Source organism: Tripterygium wilfordii, chromosome 11 (genome assembly GCF_013401445.1).
Source record: "Tripterygium wilfordii isolate XIE 37 chromosome 11, ASM1340144v1, whole genome shotgun sequence".
Lineage (NCBI taxonomy): Eukaryota > Viridiplantae > Streptophyta > Magnoliopsida > Celastrales > Celastraceae > Tripterygium > Tripterygium wilfordii.
The window spans coordinates 12,253,934-12,269,369 of NC_052242.1; the positions used below are offsets into that span (position 1 = coordinate 12,253,934).

Here is a 15,436-nt window from a genome sequence, read left to right on the forward strand (position 1 = left end):
ATCGATTAACTATATATCGAAAGATCGATCAAAATCGACCGTAGACACTCCTAATCCTACATGCCACATGGATTGGGACTATAAATAACATATATATGTTACTCAAAATTGTCGGACTATAAATTGGAGTATGTGGCCCGTAGAGAGTGGATTTCAATATCAATTAAAAATTATTATTTAATATGCGGGCGCTATATGTTAATAGTTAGTGGGGCCAGCTAGCTTAAGAGACGTGGACCAATTGAGAAGTGGTAGGAGTCTGGTGTGACGTATTCGCAATACGGGTGGACCTCATCCGTCCACGTCTCTTGCAAGTAACGGTCAGATGGTGCCGATCTGTGATTGGTGCAACGCGGCGCTATTCAGAGCCCTTAAAAAGTAGGCATTGCGCACTCAGGTGCAAGTGCATACACCAATTTTTTTATTTATTTTTTTGATTCCGACATCATTGTTTTACAAAATATTTACGTATCCAAGATTTCGAACATACTTAATTGATCAAGCCCCAGATTGATTTTAATCCGAATAATAACTTAATCATTGTTAGGGTTTCAACAAGTAAACTACATAAGATTTTTTATGTTTGAACTCATATTCAATTTTAAACTGAACAAAAATTATGTATTTAGACCCGAATTTTGGACATATAACTTATGTCCAAACTTAATTTAATCCAGATCAGACAAATTCGATCATATAACTTATATTCAAATTTGGTTTAGTCCGGATCTGACAAATTTGGACATACGGACCAGACATAGTTTTCCCACTACTAATCTCAATATATATTTTTTAAGATATTATATAATTGTGTGTGTAATATGAAATGTAATTTAAGACGTAAGAAAAAAGGCAACCAACAAGTGTAACAGACCTTAAAATTGAAGAAAAATGCACTCTGTTGGCCTTTTTTTGTTTGAAATTCTCCACCGACAAGTATAACCAAAAAAAAAAAAAAAAACACACCAAGAACAATCTTATCCATTTATCTACAATCTATGATAATGATATTAAAAAATAGGACAATATGGGACGTTTGACTAATTTGGAGACGACATTAATAATATTATTGCTTAAAAGAGAGCTCTCATAAGATTTTATATGAAAAAAATAAATAAATAAATAAAAAACGCCTCTTACATTTTCTTCAGACGCCAGAAATTCCCCATTTGTGAGGGTGTTGAGAAAATCCATTGTGGCCGTTCATTTTCTGGAGTCAATGAGTGCTACCAACTTCTTACCTGTGAAGAGATAAGGCTTTAATTTAAGTCATGCGATGGCTACTACCATCTTTGAATTTTCTCCTTCTCTATCTTTCTTCCTTTGTTTTACAACTTTCTTCCTTCAAAAATGTTAGGGATATCAATCATCACAGTTGTGAATCTTATCCTTTGATTGATGTAAATATAGGGGCCCACAAAACTTAATGATTAAATGAGAGAGTGACACATCTTTTACTGTGATAATGGGATCCCTATCACTTATGTTCTTCCTTTTCAATTCATCCTCTGAAAAATCGACTACACTTTGCTACTATGTTTAAGGCAAATTTCATATTTGGACAAAAACTAAAAGTTACATTCTAACAAGTATAACCTAAAAAATCTTTTAGAAAAAAAGACAAACCATACAAACCTAACAAAATATCCCTGTGTATAATAAAAACACATTGCTTCTTTTCCTCCTCATTTTCTCTCTTCTTCCTTGATGTTGATGGACGGAAGTGTGCCGACCAAAGCCCAATCATCACCGACCATCGATTATCACTTGAGTCGCAAGATAAACTTCGTGAAATCACACCACCGTTTGGATAAGAGCTCGATCCAACCAACGCCCACCACCAATCAATGTCAATTTTTTAAACTTGATGAACCTTTTATGAAACAAAACTTATTAGAATGTCCTTATTGGAACAAATTTTTTAGTTGAGGAGCTTATCTCTAGTTTTTCCTCATGTTTATTAATTAATCCAATTAATTAACAGAGTAATTAAAGAGAGAGAGAGTATAATGCTTAAGGTCCTTTTAAGAAATCGAGATATAGGACATCTAAAGTGAATCACATTAAGGTGCAATGGACGAGCTAGTCTTTTTCAGCCCCCCAAATCCTTATCTTCTTGAGTCAGATTTTTCAATGAATTGAAGATGAGGATGTGGGATTTTGTTCCTTCGTCCTATGCAAGGGACAAAAATAATTCTTTTCTGGGTCTCATCTTCGTAAAACCACAATTGGGTAGAAGAAGTGACAAAGGGCACATGCTAGCTAGCCATAGACTCTGTGGAAGTAAACTTTCGTGGCTGAACAGTCTGAGATTGGAAGCAAAGCAAATGTACACATGTAAGCGCAGCATTTGGGCTTCATTTTTTCTTTGCTCAAACATCGAATCACTTCAACAATATAGAACCCAACTCAACCAGAAGCCGTGTTGTGATCATTGGTTTTCACCACCCAGAATGGGCACGGGTCCCATCTCTTCCAATAAAGGTAAAGCTGATTCAAGTCGAACCTATTTATGCAAAGGGCGCTTTCAAGCACCTACTTATGCACGCCTGTGATGTGATGCTAGTGACAAGTATTTTCCAGAATTGACCACATCACGTTTTACATAAGACCTTATATCTTATCCATAATAACAAACATGAAACAAGAGAAATCGAAAAGCATTTCTTATCGAAAAGCATTTCATATCGAAGATAAAAGATTTCCATTAAAATCAGAAGGGTAATAAACTGACGGATGAAACTAAAAACCAAAACTTCTAGCGCATTCTGAAGTTGCAACATACTCTCCCTAATTAAATTGAAAATAACATATGGAACTGGGGGTGACATTGTTTACAAGGATATGGTGCACGATGGGATATAATTTAGCCAATGACAAGCATACCCGTATGGCTGTCATGATGTGAGTGCAGCCATGCATGTGCGCTCAGCTTGTTAGCTGGCAATGTGAAGGGTTTAAGCATGATCCAGGCTCATACCAATATTATGACAAACTTAAATTGAGCATGAATCAACAGAACTATAGCGAAACTAATAATAAGAAAAAAGAAAGATTACCAAACAGTGAGAGAGAAAAGTAATTGGGACTCTCAGTCCTGTTTAGTTATCGAGAAAGGGAATCTGTACCAAGAAAAAAAGGAATAATTAATTAAGCAGTGCAAATGAAAACAAACATTATTTTCATCAGTCATCCTGCAGCAACTGCTTTAGAGCAGTTGTAGAACGTTGCTCCGGCTTTCCACAAAGATTTCCAATTGATTTCAAACTTTCTATTAGTTCTTAGCAAATACAAACACATTTTGGAAAACGAAAAAAAATATGATACTTCTCAGCATACAGAGGCACAAGATAAGTACTAGTCAAAGTATCACCTTCATCTATCATTTCTACGCCTTGGAAAATGTCTTAGAATGAAGCTGTCCGCATAGAGCGGATAGTTTTTCCTAATTAGACCCTTAATACATTTCCAAAATGAGAAGTCGACCAATTCTCCATCTTTTCGAACTATGAACAGACATTTTGAGCTTTCAAAATTTGGATGATACCCAACCTGTCAACCAGAAACAAGAAGCAAATATATTAGAAGTCCATCAAACAAATGTAGGAATCAGAAATTTAATAGCCCAAGTTAAAAAATTCGAGAAAGAGTAAATATGTGTTTGGTTGCCTAAAAAAATTATTTTTCAGCCAATTCAGACCCAGCTGACATGGCACCGCCATATTAATTTAATTTCATCACTTCCTTTTCAACCAAAATTAGGAACAAGAAGTCACCAAAGTAAATTGATGAGATTTCAACAGATATGAATAGCCACCACCCCACTCTTCTACAAGGGAGTGGGACTTGGGAGGACAGGTAGAAAGTGAGAGACATACTGTAATATAATCAATTCCACACCCGATCTTCTTTTCACACTCAGGATGATTGGAAAGCAGCCTATTGATAATGGTTCTCTCATGCTCAGGACTCAACCTATCTCCACTTCGATATCTGCAATAGCAACAAGCACATAATTGTTCTTAAGAAAAAAATGATGTAAACATGGTGGCATCCTCAGCTATGACAAGTCCAATGTTTCTGTAGTGATAAGTCTTCAGGATTGATAAGGATGGAAACTTTTAGCATTACAAAATTTTTCCAGCTGGATCATCTTAAGGCACATGACCAGCAAATGCGAATAAAGTTAATTTTTGATCTCAAATGACGAATAGAACAAGCCTTGGAAAAATATTTTAAAGATTATTTTTTGAAACGGCCTTATTTTTAACAGCTTTTGAACCCAAAGTGGCAATGGAGTGTTCAAAGAGAAGCTTTTGGAATTTACAGAAGATGTTGAGAATAATAGGAAGTTAAGAGAGGGTGGAATAGAGTAAACTTGGCAATAGCCTTGGTTTCCCAGAGCTTTATTTGCCCTAATGACTGCAGGTATGCCACATCAATGATTGGTGCCAAAAAAAAACCTACGTTAAAGGTGCACATTACAAATAGGCATTTTCCCACATTATGATTTCTACTTCCTGAATGCAAAGCAAGTAATTTCTTAAGACTCTAAAGGATGGAGTTAAAAGAAAAATAGAAAACTATTCAGCTTCAAATAATCAAAAAAGTTAACTGATACAGACTTTTGAAACATGGACATGAAATGTGCATGCTTTCTTAATAAGCAGTATACACGAAACAATAGGTAAACTTCAAAAGGGGGAACTAAAATGACCATGTAATGAAAGCAGAGTAAAGGTTACACTATGTACCATCAGAGCCCTCCAACAGAGAAACTCCTTTATTATAAAACTAATTCATTGTCACAAAGTTGACCCACTAGTAGCATACTAAATTGATAAAGATCCAAAAATATTTGGGGGTGGACTACTGGTGTTTATTCTAGTGGAGGATGAAAGACCAGAATTCTTGAAAGTTTTGAATGTTGATCACTAGTACAGAGGAACCAGAACTACATGAAAGAGTATTCCATTTGATTCCCAGCTTCATAAAATAAGCTGGGATAGTTGGACAAAGAACTAAATTATTGCTAGTTATGATGGCATAGGATTCTTCAGAGGAACCAGAATCAATCAAAGCACAATCATCCGTTGGAATTTGAATGTTCCCTCGTCAAAATCAGACTGACATTAACACTAGCAGTACATCATCAGTTCTTTACAATTTAATCTAACAACTTTTAGTCAGTCTAAAGTTTTAAAGTTACTAATATTTCATTCCCTTTTGTTCTCCATTATAAACTTTGTCACTGGCTTGCCTTTTGAGCTTTTTGTCAAACACCTAACACTCTTAACAGTCCAAATTTTAAAAGGTTTATCATATAACGTATAAATAAGATACTCACTTGCCAGAATGCAGAATCATTCTCACAAAACTAACAAGCGGGACGGTATCCTCGAAAATCTGGTCCTCCCAGTCAACCCACTCGTCCTCGTCTTGTATTTCCTCACCCTTGCTTGCCAAACCGTCATCTTCTTCTTCCGAAATCTCACTCTCCTTCACCGGCGACCGGGCTACCGGTTTCCTCAGCACATCCGAGCCGTCCGATCCTGTACTCAAAGCACAAGGGCGTGAATGAAACCACGTTCTTCGACGAAATGGAAAAGATGAAATCAAAGGAGAGGCGCTCGGTGAGACGGGATTTGTGTGATTGTACAGGCATGTTGGTGTTGAATTGGATAGGGAAAACATATTTATGCTATTCCCGCAATTGATTCTCTGGTTTCAGTTCTCATGTATGTTCTGTGCCTCTGTATTTCCAGAGGGTTTTTTCGGCTGTGGTTGAAGATTGAGGAGGATAGAAGGTGTCGTTAACGGTCACAGTAACATCAATTAGCGAAATCTACTAATAAGCAGGCCCATTGGGCCACAATTCCTTACCTAATTCTGTTGAGCTGGGCCCCAAATTAATGCTAACACCCATGGGCCGGATCGAGATTCAACTAATGGACCAACCCATAAAACAATGATGTGGCAATTGATTGTGAATCCAGTTACTAGCACCCTGAATTTCAAGATTTTTTTTAAAGAACGGTCTCGAGTAGCGTTGTTAAAAGCTAAATCGAATAATTGAATGCACCGATAATTGAGTTAATCGATCGGTTTTTTTAAAAAATTTACATAATTCTTTAGAAAATAGACAGATCACAAAAATTAATCTCCCAATCCGTTAAATTTATGTCAAAAAATTTTAAAAAATGAATTATAACCGACAATTTTCACCCCTAATCTCAAACTATAAACCTTCTGGAAGAGACATGCTGTCCGGAAGACTGCCTGTCCATTTAGCTGTCCTCCAAACTATCACGCCCCCACATCACTACAACAGTTCAAACCAGAGACTCAACCTCCTACTCAGCGCGTGCAACACAATTCCACACACTTTACTCAGTCATCCTGTCGGCATTTTCGTCCCACTAATTATCGTGCAGCGTAACTAAAAAGTTACAGTTTTAGCGCGTGGTAGAAGTATTCGGAATTATTTTTATAGATCTCCGCCAACACTAGAGTCTCGCCAAAGCCAAGCCTATCTCTCCATCTATTGTGCAATAACTTTCTCGTTTCTCTTAAAGAAATGATTTAAAATGCTTCAAGAGTCCAGTTCATTCGGAGACAACGATGGCGTTGATGGCACTCAATTCCCCAGGAAAAACGAGATTTAAATCCAAAAGGTCGAAAATAAACAAAACGGATCATACATAAGACAGCCTTTTCCGAGCCTTATAAATACACGGAATGAATTCATGCTGCCAGTTCATGTTTCTGCGACTCTTATTTATGTCTCTCAGTCATTTTCTCGAACACTGACAGCTACCAGATCTCTCCTCGAAACTGTGATGCTCAAAGCAAGCGAAAGCTCCATAAGTCGTGATTATAATTCTTGAAATGCTTCTCCGCTTTAGTTTTGCACTCTGATTAATTAGTTCTGGTAGTGGAAGTTCGATCTGATTTGGAGATGGACGGCAATGATGGGACGGTGAGATTGGGGGCTTTGAACATGAGGCCGGATCGGAACGGCTTTGATTCGGGCCCGGATGTCTCTGTTTCATCGCCGGTGACGAGACAGAAATCTGCTGCGGCAAAACAGTTTATAGAGAACCATTACAAGAATTACTTGCAAGGATTGCACGAGCGTAAAGAGAGGTATGTGGCGTGTGATCTTAGTTTCCTTGTTTTCTCTTAAACTGTAAACTAGATTTTCAAGGAGAGTCAATGATTTCGATGCAATTCTGTTTTGTCTTTGGTGAATTTTCTTGCTTAAAGATTTCTGAGATTCTGAAACCATCGTTGATTCGTTTCATTGATGTCAACCGAATTCGTGCTTAGTACGTGTGGTCCTATGGTTATCTCTACATGTATGTGGTGCAATTGCACTTCGTTGGCAATTCTTTGACTGTTATTTTTTTTGGTTTCAGATGTGCCTTAGTTTCTGCTGATCACATACTTGACTACCACGTTTAGTCACCTCCAATATTGCAGATGTAATTTTGTAATACTGAAGTCTTTTTTTTCCATTTGTTTCAGGCGTCAAGCACTTGAAAGGAAAGTACAGGAAGCTCAGATATCTAATGAGGAACAAGAAGTGATGCTGAGGAATTTGGAGCGCAGAGAAACTGAGTATATGAGGTTGCAAAGACGTAAAGTTGGAATTGATGACTTTGAACAGTTGACGGTCATTGGTAAAGGTGCATTTGGAGAGGTATGTGATTTTCCAACCTTGCCATGATACAAGCAACATTATGTATATCTGACCCGGCATTGGGAGGATCTTTGTGCACTTGATAGCTTTATACAATTTGACAATAATATTATGGAGGTATATCATTACCATCCTCATTACTCGTTAACATACCTTTAAATATCATTATATCTTCTTTGGCAATGTTGTAGGCTTGTGTTTGTTTAAAGTTCTCATCTGTATGTTGTCAAATGAACTTTTTTTGGGCAGCTTTAACACTTTTTCCAGGAAATGAAGGGTAGTTTACTTTATCTTTTATGTTTCACACTTGCAGGTTAGACTATGTCGTGCTAAGGGTACTGGAGAGATTTTTGCCATGAAGAAGTTGAAGAAATCAGAGATGCTTAGCCGTGGACAGGTGATTTCTCCGAGACTAGTTGTTACGGCTAAGATCATGATGTGGCAATCAACTAGAGAAGATACGAAATCCTTTCTAAGTTCATTAATTTTGTAGGGTATTAGAGGTATCATGGGCCTCCTTCAAACATGAGTATCAGATATTAACTTCTTGATTCTTTATTCATTAATGTGATACCTTATATAGGCTATCACAAGTTCACAACTTACAACTTGAAATTTAAAATGCAAAATATCAAAGTCATATAGATTTGTCAACCCTAAAGTAAAATGACTAATACTATTAGTTGACAAATAAATAGCAATTAAATTAATTCTTAATTCATAAACTGAATCGCCGTAATCTCAATTCGTAAACACACTACCACAACCTTGACATCATCCACATTCAATATGGTGTATGGCATGTGGGGATAGTTTTTTTTTGTAATCTGAATGTCAAGTACATAAATATGTTAAATACTCTTCTATTAGATTGTTAAATATTTGGAATAGTGCTATGTATTGTTGAGATGATAGCTCATACATATTTTTCTTTAGATCCTTGAGTGAAATGACTCATATAACTGATCTGTGCTACTCCTATGAATTGGGAGGGCAATGTAGTCATGAAAAATCTAAAAGAACCCGAGGGTACATTTAATAGATGGTTACCAAAAAAGTGTACATTTAATAGAGATTACGAAACTTATTCTGAGAAAACTGCAAATGAATACGCGAAGCTTAGAAAATCATGTACATTTAAATGTTAGAATTGGCCATAAAGCTGCAATGTTTTGATATTTCTCAATGCATTCTTTTGTTGCTATTTGTTTGATTAAGTTGAATTTTATGCTGGACTGCATTATTTAGCCTGCAAGTGATCCAAAATATACATTCTCTTTAGCAGCAGGAGAAAAACAAGAGGCTTGATGGGCACCTTTTCTTTTAAACTTTAATTTATGTATGGTCGTGGCCCTTTTAGTTGTATACCTTACTGTCAGCTTGGCATACAACTCTTATCTGATATCAATTCTTGGTTGAAGGTTGAGCATGTTCGATCGGAGAGGAACTTACTTGCAGAAGTTGACAGTCGATGCATCGTAAAACTTTTCTACTCTTTTCAAGATTCTGATTTTCTATACCTTATAATGGAGTACTTACCTGGTGGTGACATTATGACACTACTGATGAGAGAAGATATTCTCTCTGAAGATGTTGCTCGTTTTTACATAGCAGAGAGCATTCTAGCTATCCACTCAATTCATCAGCACAGTTATATACACAGGTAGGAAGCCTAAGTATTATATAGGGGTGTCTATGCAAGTTTATGCAGTTAGAAACTACTGTATACCTGTTTTTTTTTGGGTTGTGGGAATGGGGTGGGAGAGGGTTTGGCGCTTCGAGACGGTAAAACTTCAGTCATCGAGGCATTGGATTCATTTTCATCATGAGTTCAGAAATTTTGTAGCTTGTGCACCCTGACCATCAATTTGGTCTCAATTTCCTTAACCATTGTTTATTTACTGGTGAAGAAAAATAATTTCATTGTGGAGGCAATAGGAATCTGTAATACCAGCAAGTCTCTTGGCCTTGGGTGGGCCAAGCAGAAATTGCATACCAAAGCCTGTGAGGATTGCACTGGAAAGCCATTAGTTTGTATAACTTGTGGCACATGCTTGCCACAGTATAAGTTTCTGAACCCTTCGTCTCTCTCTCTCTCTCTCTCACTTTTCAGAACCCAATTTTTTTTTTAAATGATCAATTATGTTTCTTCATTTGAAACACAATGACCAGAAGGCTTCCCCTTTCCATCCCAAAACCCACCTAACCTCTTAGAACATTTGTCGTTGCTATTATTTTTTACTCTTGCCATGTTTTGCTTGTAGGGACATAAAACCAGATAACCTCATTCTGGATAAGAACGGCCATTTGAAGCTTTCAGATTTTGGGTTGTGTAAGCCCCTGGATGATAAGTATTCAACAATTTTCCTGGAAAATGAAGATATGACTACCCAGGAATCGACAGTCGAAATTGAAGGACATGCTGGAAGTGATAAAGCCCCTTGGATGATGCCAAAAGAGCAGCTACAGAAATGGAAACGTAATCGCCGTGCACTGGTATACAAGTTGTCCTCTTTTACTGAATTCTGAGATATTATCTAGGGTGAAATAGGCAGCATATCAAGCATCAAGGTACGAGTAAAAAAGATAAACAACTCATGTGCACAAGACTCCCGCAGTGGGCGGGGTTGGGGACAGACATGATGTATGCAATTCGTACCTCCACATATTTTGTGGAGGGAAGAGACTATTTTTAGGAATTGAACTTGTGACCTCTAGGTTGCACCCCTGCAACTCTACCACTTGGCCACATGCTCGCCTGTTAAAAGGTTAATAACACCCGTGCACAAGGCTCCCGTAGTGGGCGGGGTCGGGGACAAGCAAGATGTACTCAAACCTTACTCCCACATGATATGTGGAGAAGTTATTTCTAGGAATTGAACCTATAAATAGCCGCTCCACATATCAAGCACCAACTTCCCTTAATATATCAATTGCCTGAATTCTCAGCTTTATACTGCAAGACCAATATTTTCTGCAAGACCAATATTTTTTGCATGATGCAAGTTTACCCTATATAATCTGCAGGCTTATTCAACTGTTGGGACTCTTGATTATATGGCACCTGAAGTGTTGCTAAAAAAGGGGTATGGGATGGAGTGTGATTGGTGGTCCCTTGGGGCAATCATGTATGAGATGCTCATTGGCTATCCTCCATTCTGTTCCGATGATCCAAGAATGACCTGCCGCAAGGTGGTACCTAACTTGCTATTTTTTTTTTCAGTCGTTAGCGTGCTTCATATTTGCTGAATTTCTTTTGTGTATTAGATAGTCAATTGGAGAGCTTGCTTGAAATTTCCTGAGGAACCAAAGATATCTGCTGAAGCTAGGGATCTAATTTGCCACTTTCTCTGTGATGTCGAGACAAGGCTGGGCACCAGAGGAGTTGACGAATTAAAGGTAAGGACTGTAAGAAAACAAAAAAAAGAAAGAAAGTATTTGTGGTGACAAGGACCAGATAAAGCTTAAAAACCTGCTCTCTTTAAGTTAACCTTCTTTTCAGGCACATCCATGGTTCAGACGTATTCAGTGGGACAAGTTGTATGAAACGGAAGCTGCATATACGCCTAAAGTCAGCGGAGACTTGGACACTCAGAATTTTGAGAAGTTTCCTGATGTGAGTACTTTGATGACTAATTCGAACATGATGTAAACTGATTTGGCATGCATTATATCCTTGCTAGTTCATTTGCAATTAACTAAATATTGTTTGTGTTTGAGAGCTTGGGTTAACATACAGAGTATGTCATTTGCATTTCCCCCTTCCATGTTTGTTGAAATATAAACCATTGTATTTTTTTCCCATTACAGTTTCTAAAATGTCAACCTTGATCTTGACCATGCAAAGTAGTGCCTTCAGCCCTTCAGTCTGAATCATATGGCCAATGACTATGGGTTCTTGTATATAGCTTGACCATCTCAATTCTTTCTGATACCTAGACAAGCACCTCAGCAGTCCTATTCCCCCTCAACAGCCACTAACATTTGATTTATTTTAGTTTTGACCATCATTATATCTTCATATTTCTTTGCCAACTTTCAAACAGTATTGCCTAAAGCCTTGGTCTTTACAAAAACTTTAAAAAGTATGGTAAACATTTTGCTTGCTCGCAGGTGGAAGGTCCACCATCCACTGCACCAACAGTCGGACCTTGGAGGAAGGTAATGACTAGTGTAACGTTTGTTTATTCTTTGCTGGTATCAACTTGTGATGGTGGTTGCCACTTGTTGGGTTTTATGGTGATTTTGGTTGCCTACTCCATATAACATATTGTACCACCGAATGAGGAAAATCTGTGACTAATTAATCATTTTATTAGGGTTTTTGAATGTACAATGAAATGCGTCAATAACATTTGGAAAGGCAAATATAAAATGGTAAACCTAAACAAAAAGTTCTGCACAAATCTCATAATTTTCAGGGTCCGTCAACCTTTTTTTTTCCTCTCTCCCTTCTGAATAGTAATGTTTCCTTTGTCTGTTGTATGTGATAATTTAACTTACAAAATGAAAACTCCAAGCAAACTCCCATGGACTCTTTTTCTGTTTGCAGCGGGTATCCTTTTTTTCCCCTTTGGGTAGGGATATAAGCTAAAAAATGAGCATATTTAGAATATTTGATTATTTAGGACCATTTGTTGAAATTTTAGTGTGATTATGTATCCTTTTAGCATTATATTAATGAATTGGGAGTCCGCAAATATTCAATGAACCAGTCTTTCCCAGGTTTCTGAAAGTTGGTTTTTGGTGTGGCAAACTGACAATCCATCTCAGTTATGCACATAGGTTGATGTACTCTCAGTTTTTGTATTATATTTGCTTCACACTGGTGTTCTAATGTTATGTGCTTCCCTATGCCAGATGTTGACATCAAAAGATACCAATTTCATAGGATACACTTTTAGGAAATCAGACATCTTTAACTCACTGGAAAGTCCAGGTGTGCACTCTTCTTGGAGTTTGATATCCTTTATTTCTTTTAACTTTCTTCTTTCCAATTCCTTACTCTACAATGTTAAAATGTCTTGGTATATGATCTTAAAATTGAGGAAGGTTGCTGAGCCAGCTTAGTGAAAAGAATCATAAGAAGGAAGTGCTGCAGTTGACATTATGTTGAGGAATCATGAATTGGTTTGTGAATGGAATTACCACATGATGATGATATTCACTAAAAAAATTCAAATGAGGAGATTTATCGTTTGCTGTCAATTGCTTTTGCACCAGTCATTTCCTAGAATCAAGCACAGTTATTTTCGTAATATTCGCCCCTCTAGTTTCCCCATCATAACCTTATGCTTATAATTTGACGATGCTCAAGCATGCTATGATGGTGCATCTGTTATAGTGCATTGAGGGGTTCAGCCATGGACTTGATGATGCATCAGTAGTAATATTCAAAACTCCGTGGATTAAGTGTGCTTTTGTATTCCCTTGGATTCAAATCATGACCTCCTATGAAGATTAATTAGGTGATGCAGACTGCATCAGATAACAAGTGCATAATAACAACCCCGCATTTTTTCTTTCACCATTCAGGTTCTTTATTTACTATTCTATCTTATGCTTTTCTGAAAGCGGTCAAATGATGAGCTTGGTTTTCCTCTTTTAGGTTTTAAGACCACCATTGCATTTTAAAAATTAATGCTTCAAAATTGGGCAAATTGTGAGATCCATACATTGTATTGTGGTTATTGAGATTTGTTGTATATTGTTTCTTTCACTGCTTTAGTTACTAACTGCAGTGGCAAATGGTGGTTGACTTGTTGGATTATTTCCAAGTAATAAACTTAAACACAATACAAAAATCCTCTATCATAAAAGAGCAACACTTGCTGATTTTAGATGCTGCATTGTGCAGGTACAGACTTGAGATCAAATGGACCTTCAAAGGCGCCATCTTTAATTTCGTTACTAGGTATTATTTGTTTATTTTCCTTATATGCTCGTTTTGGGTGTTAAGATAGAGTTGCAGTACAATACACATGTTGGATGAAGATAATCTTTTGATTTTCCCATTAAGGGTTAAGAAAAGGGAGTCACATGGTTACTAGATTTGTTATATATCAAGGAGTGCTGATGATGATTGCATCCTCAAAATTATTGATCTCAAGCACCATTATTACACTTTCCCAATTGAGTTACTTTCACTTATTGCCCAACAGGATTGTGTAATATGTATCAAAGCTTCGCTAGTTGGCAGTTGACTTTTCATCTTAATTATTTCATAGGAGTTAAAATTATGTTCTTAACGCCATAAAGTCAGACACAGGAGGCGACTAGTTCAAGCTAACCCATTTTTTTTCTTGCAATAAGCAACAAAAACAGCAAGCTTAATTTCATGTTCTCTGGTTTTCTGCTGATGTAGGTCGTATTGACCTGCAAGAACAACCTGTGATATCAGAAGGTGAGCAGAAGCTGGAAACTCAAATTTAGCACTTCCACTGGAATAGGTCATCTGATTTGTTTCGTTACAACAATCTGCTGCCAAAGAATTATACAAGACTGGATTTTAGATGAATTTCTCTCCGACGACAAGAATAAGGTCAGCCTAAGAGTTGTTGTTGCCTCTAGAATTCTTTGTTTCGTCTCTGAGAAACGATGTATGTGTGACAATTTTAAAGCCATAATATTTTCGAATGTAGATTTAAGGAGAGTTTAATTGAAATGAGTGTAAACTCTTTATGGATGATTTTGAAAATAATATACAAAATTTTCTCACATCTCGCAACTCCAAATTGGGGGTTACAAAATGTTATGTTGAGTAGAGTTGAGTTGAAAAGTTAAGTGAAGGGGAATTTTCCCCCTCCTTCACCCCACTTAAGTCTCCCTCCAACAATCCAAGCAAGGTGAAGTTTATCCTTCCTCCTTAACCTTCTTCACTCAACTCTCTAAAATATCAATTCAAACAAGCCTTTAAGATTCCAGGTTTTCTATTTCTTATTTTCTTTTAAGATAAATTTGAGTGCGAGGGGGGTTGAATTCCAATCATGAATAATTCAAGGTTTTAGAGAGCTTGGTGAAAACCATGGTGCTTCAAGCATTGGATATAATCATATATGCATCTTTGCATAAAAGGCATTAAATTCATTTAAGAACCATTGCTGCATGGAATTGAACTTTAAGTACACATTTGTATTCGGATCAGCTTTTCCGGTCCAACTGTTCCTGCTAATATATTTCAACAGAATTAACAAAAAGTCCTCAATATTTCACCTGATTTAAATTGTCCATTCAATATATTATTTGAAAAATTAGTGGTATTGATGTCCCTGTCCCACCAACTTGTCCAGTCATTGAATTAAACTTCATTCACGGGATTAGGTCCTCCTATCTTCTTAACCCATCAAAAGAGTACGCATTCTGCTGCTGCTGGGTTGAGGCCATTTCGCCCAGGAACAGGAAGGATTCGTGTTATCCGGATTGGGGTCATGTGGAGCGCTTTGCCACTGATCTCGATTTGAAGCTCGATGAGGACACCCAATTATCATTTCAAAGGCAATCATAAAGAGCTCTTAGGTTCCAAAGAAGTTTGTAAAACCAAGGAACCATCAATTACAAAATTTTTCCAAAGGCTCTAAAGAAAGTGTTCAAGACTCTAGAGAAATTCGTTGAATATAGAAGTTGCACCAAGGAACCACTAATTACAAAGTGTTCACTTCTCTGCTCAACATAATCTTCTTTGACTCCGAACACCACAAACAAAATCCCTTCACACCATTCCTAAACCCCATAAAA

At 37.1% G+C, this 15,436-nt stretch overlaps 2 protein-coding genes across 3 annotated transcripts; one reads left to right on the top strand and one right to left on the bottom strand.

Annotated features, from left to right (window-relative positions):
* Window positions 1–3,123: 3,123 nt before the first annotated feature.
* Window positions 3,124–5,817, bottom strand: LOC120009379 (protein DCL, chloroplastic-like). Its single transcript, XM_038859955.1, has 3 exons — window positions 5,348–5,817; window positions 3,879–3,993; window positions 3,124–3,552 (listed from the first exon to the last, which is right to left on the bottom strand). Exons 1-3 carry the CDS (start codon window positions 5,692–5,694, stop codon window positions 3,376–3,378), a joined length of 639 nt encoding a protein of 212 aa, XP_038715883.1. The 5' UTR covers window positions 5,695–5,817; the 3' UTR covers window positions 3,124–3,375.
* A 720-nt stretch (window positions 5,818–6,537) lies between these two features.
* LOC120009217 (serine/threonine-protein kinase tricornered-like) lies at window positions 6,538–14,421 on the top strand. 2 transcript variants are annotated; one of them, XM_038859690.1, is made up of 12 exons: window positions 6,538–7,146; window positions 7,528–7,702; window positions 8,016–8,099; window positions 9,124–9,365; window positions 9,967–10,198; window positions 10,730–10,894; window positions 10,970–11,101; window positions 11,205–11,318; window positions 11,816–11,863; window positions 12,563–12,641; window positions 13,560–13,616; window positions 14,067–14,421. In XM_038859690.1, exons 1-12 carry the CDS (start codon window positions 6,959–6,961, stop codon window positions 14,132–14,134), a joined length of 1,584 nt encoding a protein of 527 aa, XP_038715618.1. In that variant the 5' UTR covers window positions 6,538–6,958; the 3' UTR covers window positions 14,135–14,421. The 2 variants fall into 2 exon arrangements, with proteins under 2 accessions (XP_038715618.1, XP_038715619.1); XM_038859691.1 differs by lacking the exon at window positions 12,563–12,641 and having other exon boundaries at window positions 6,959–7,146.
* The last annotated feature ends 1,015 nt before the right edge of the window (window positions 14,422–15,436 follow it).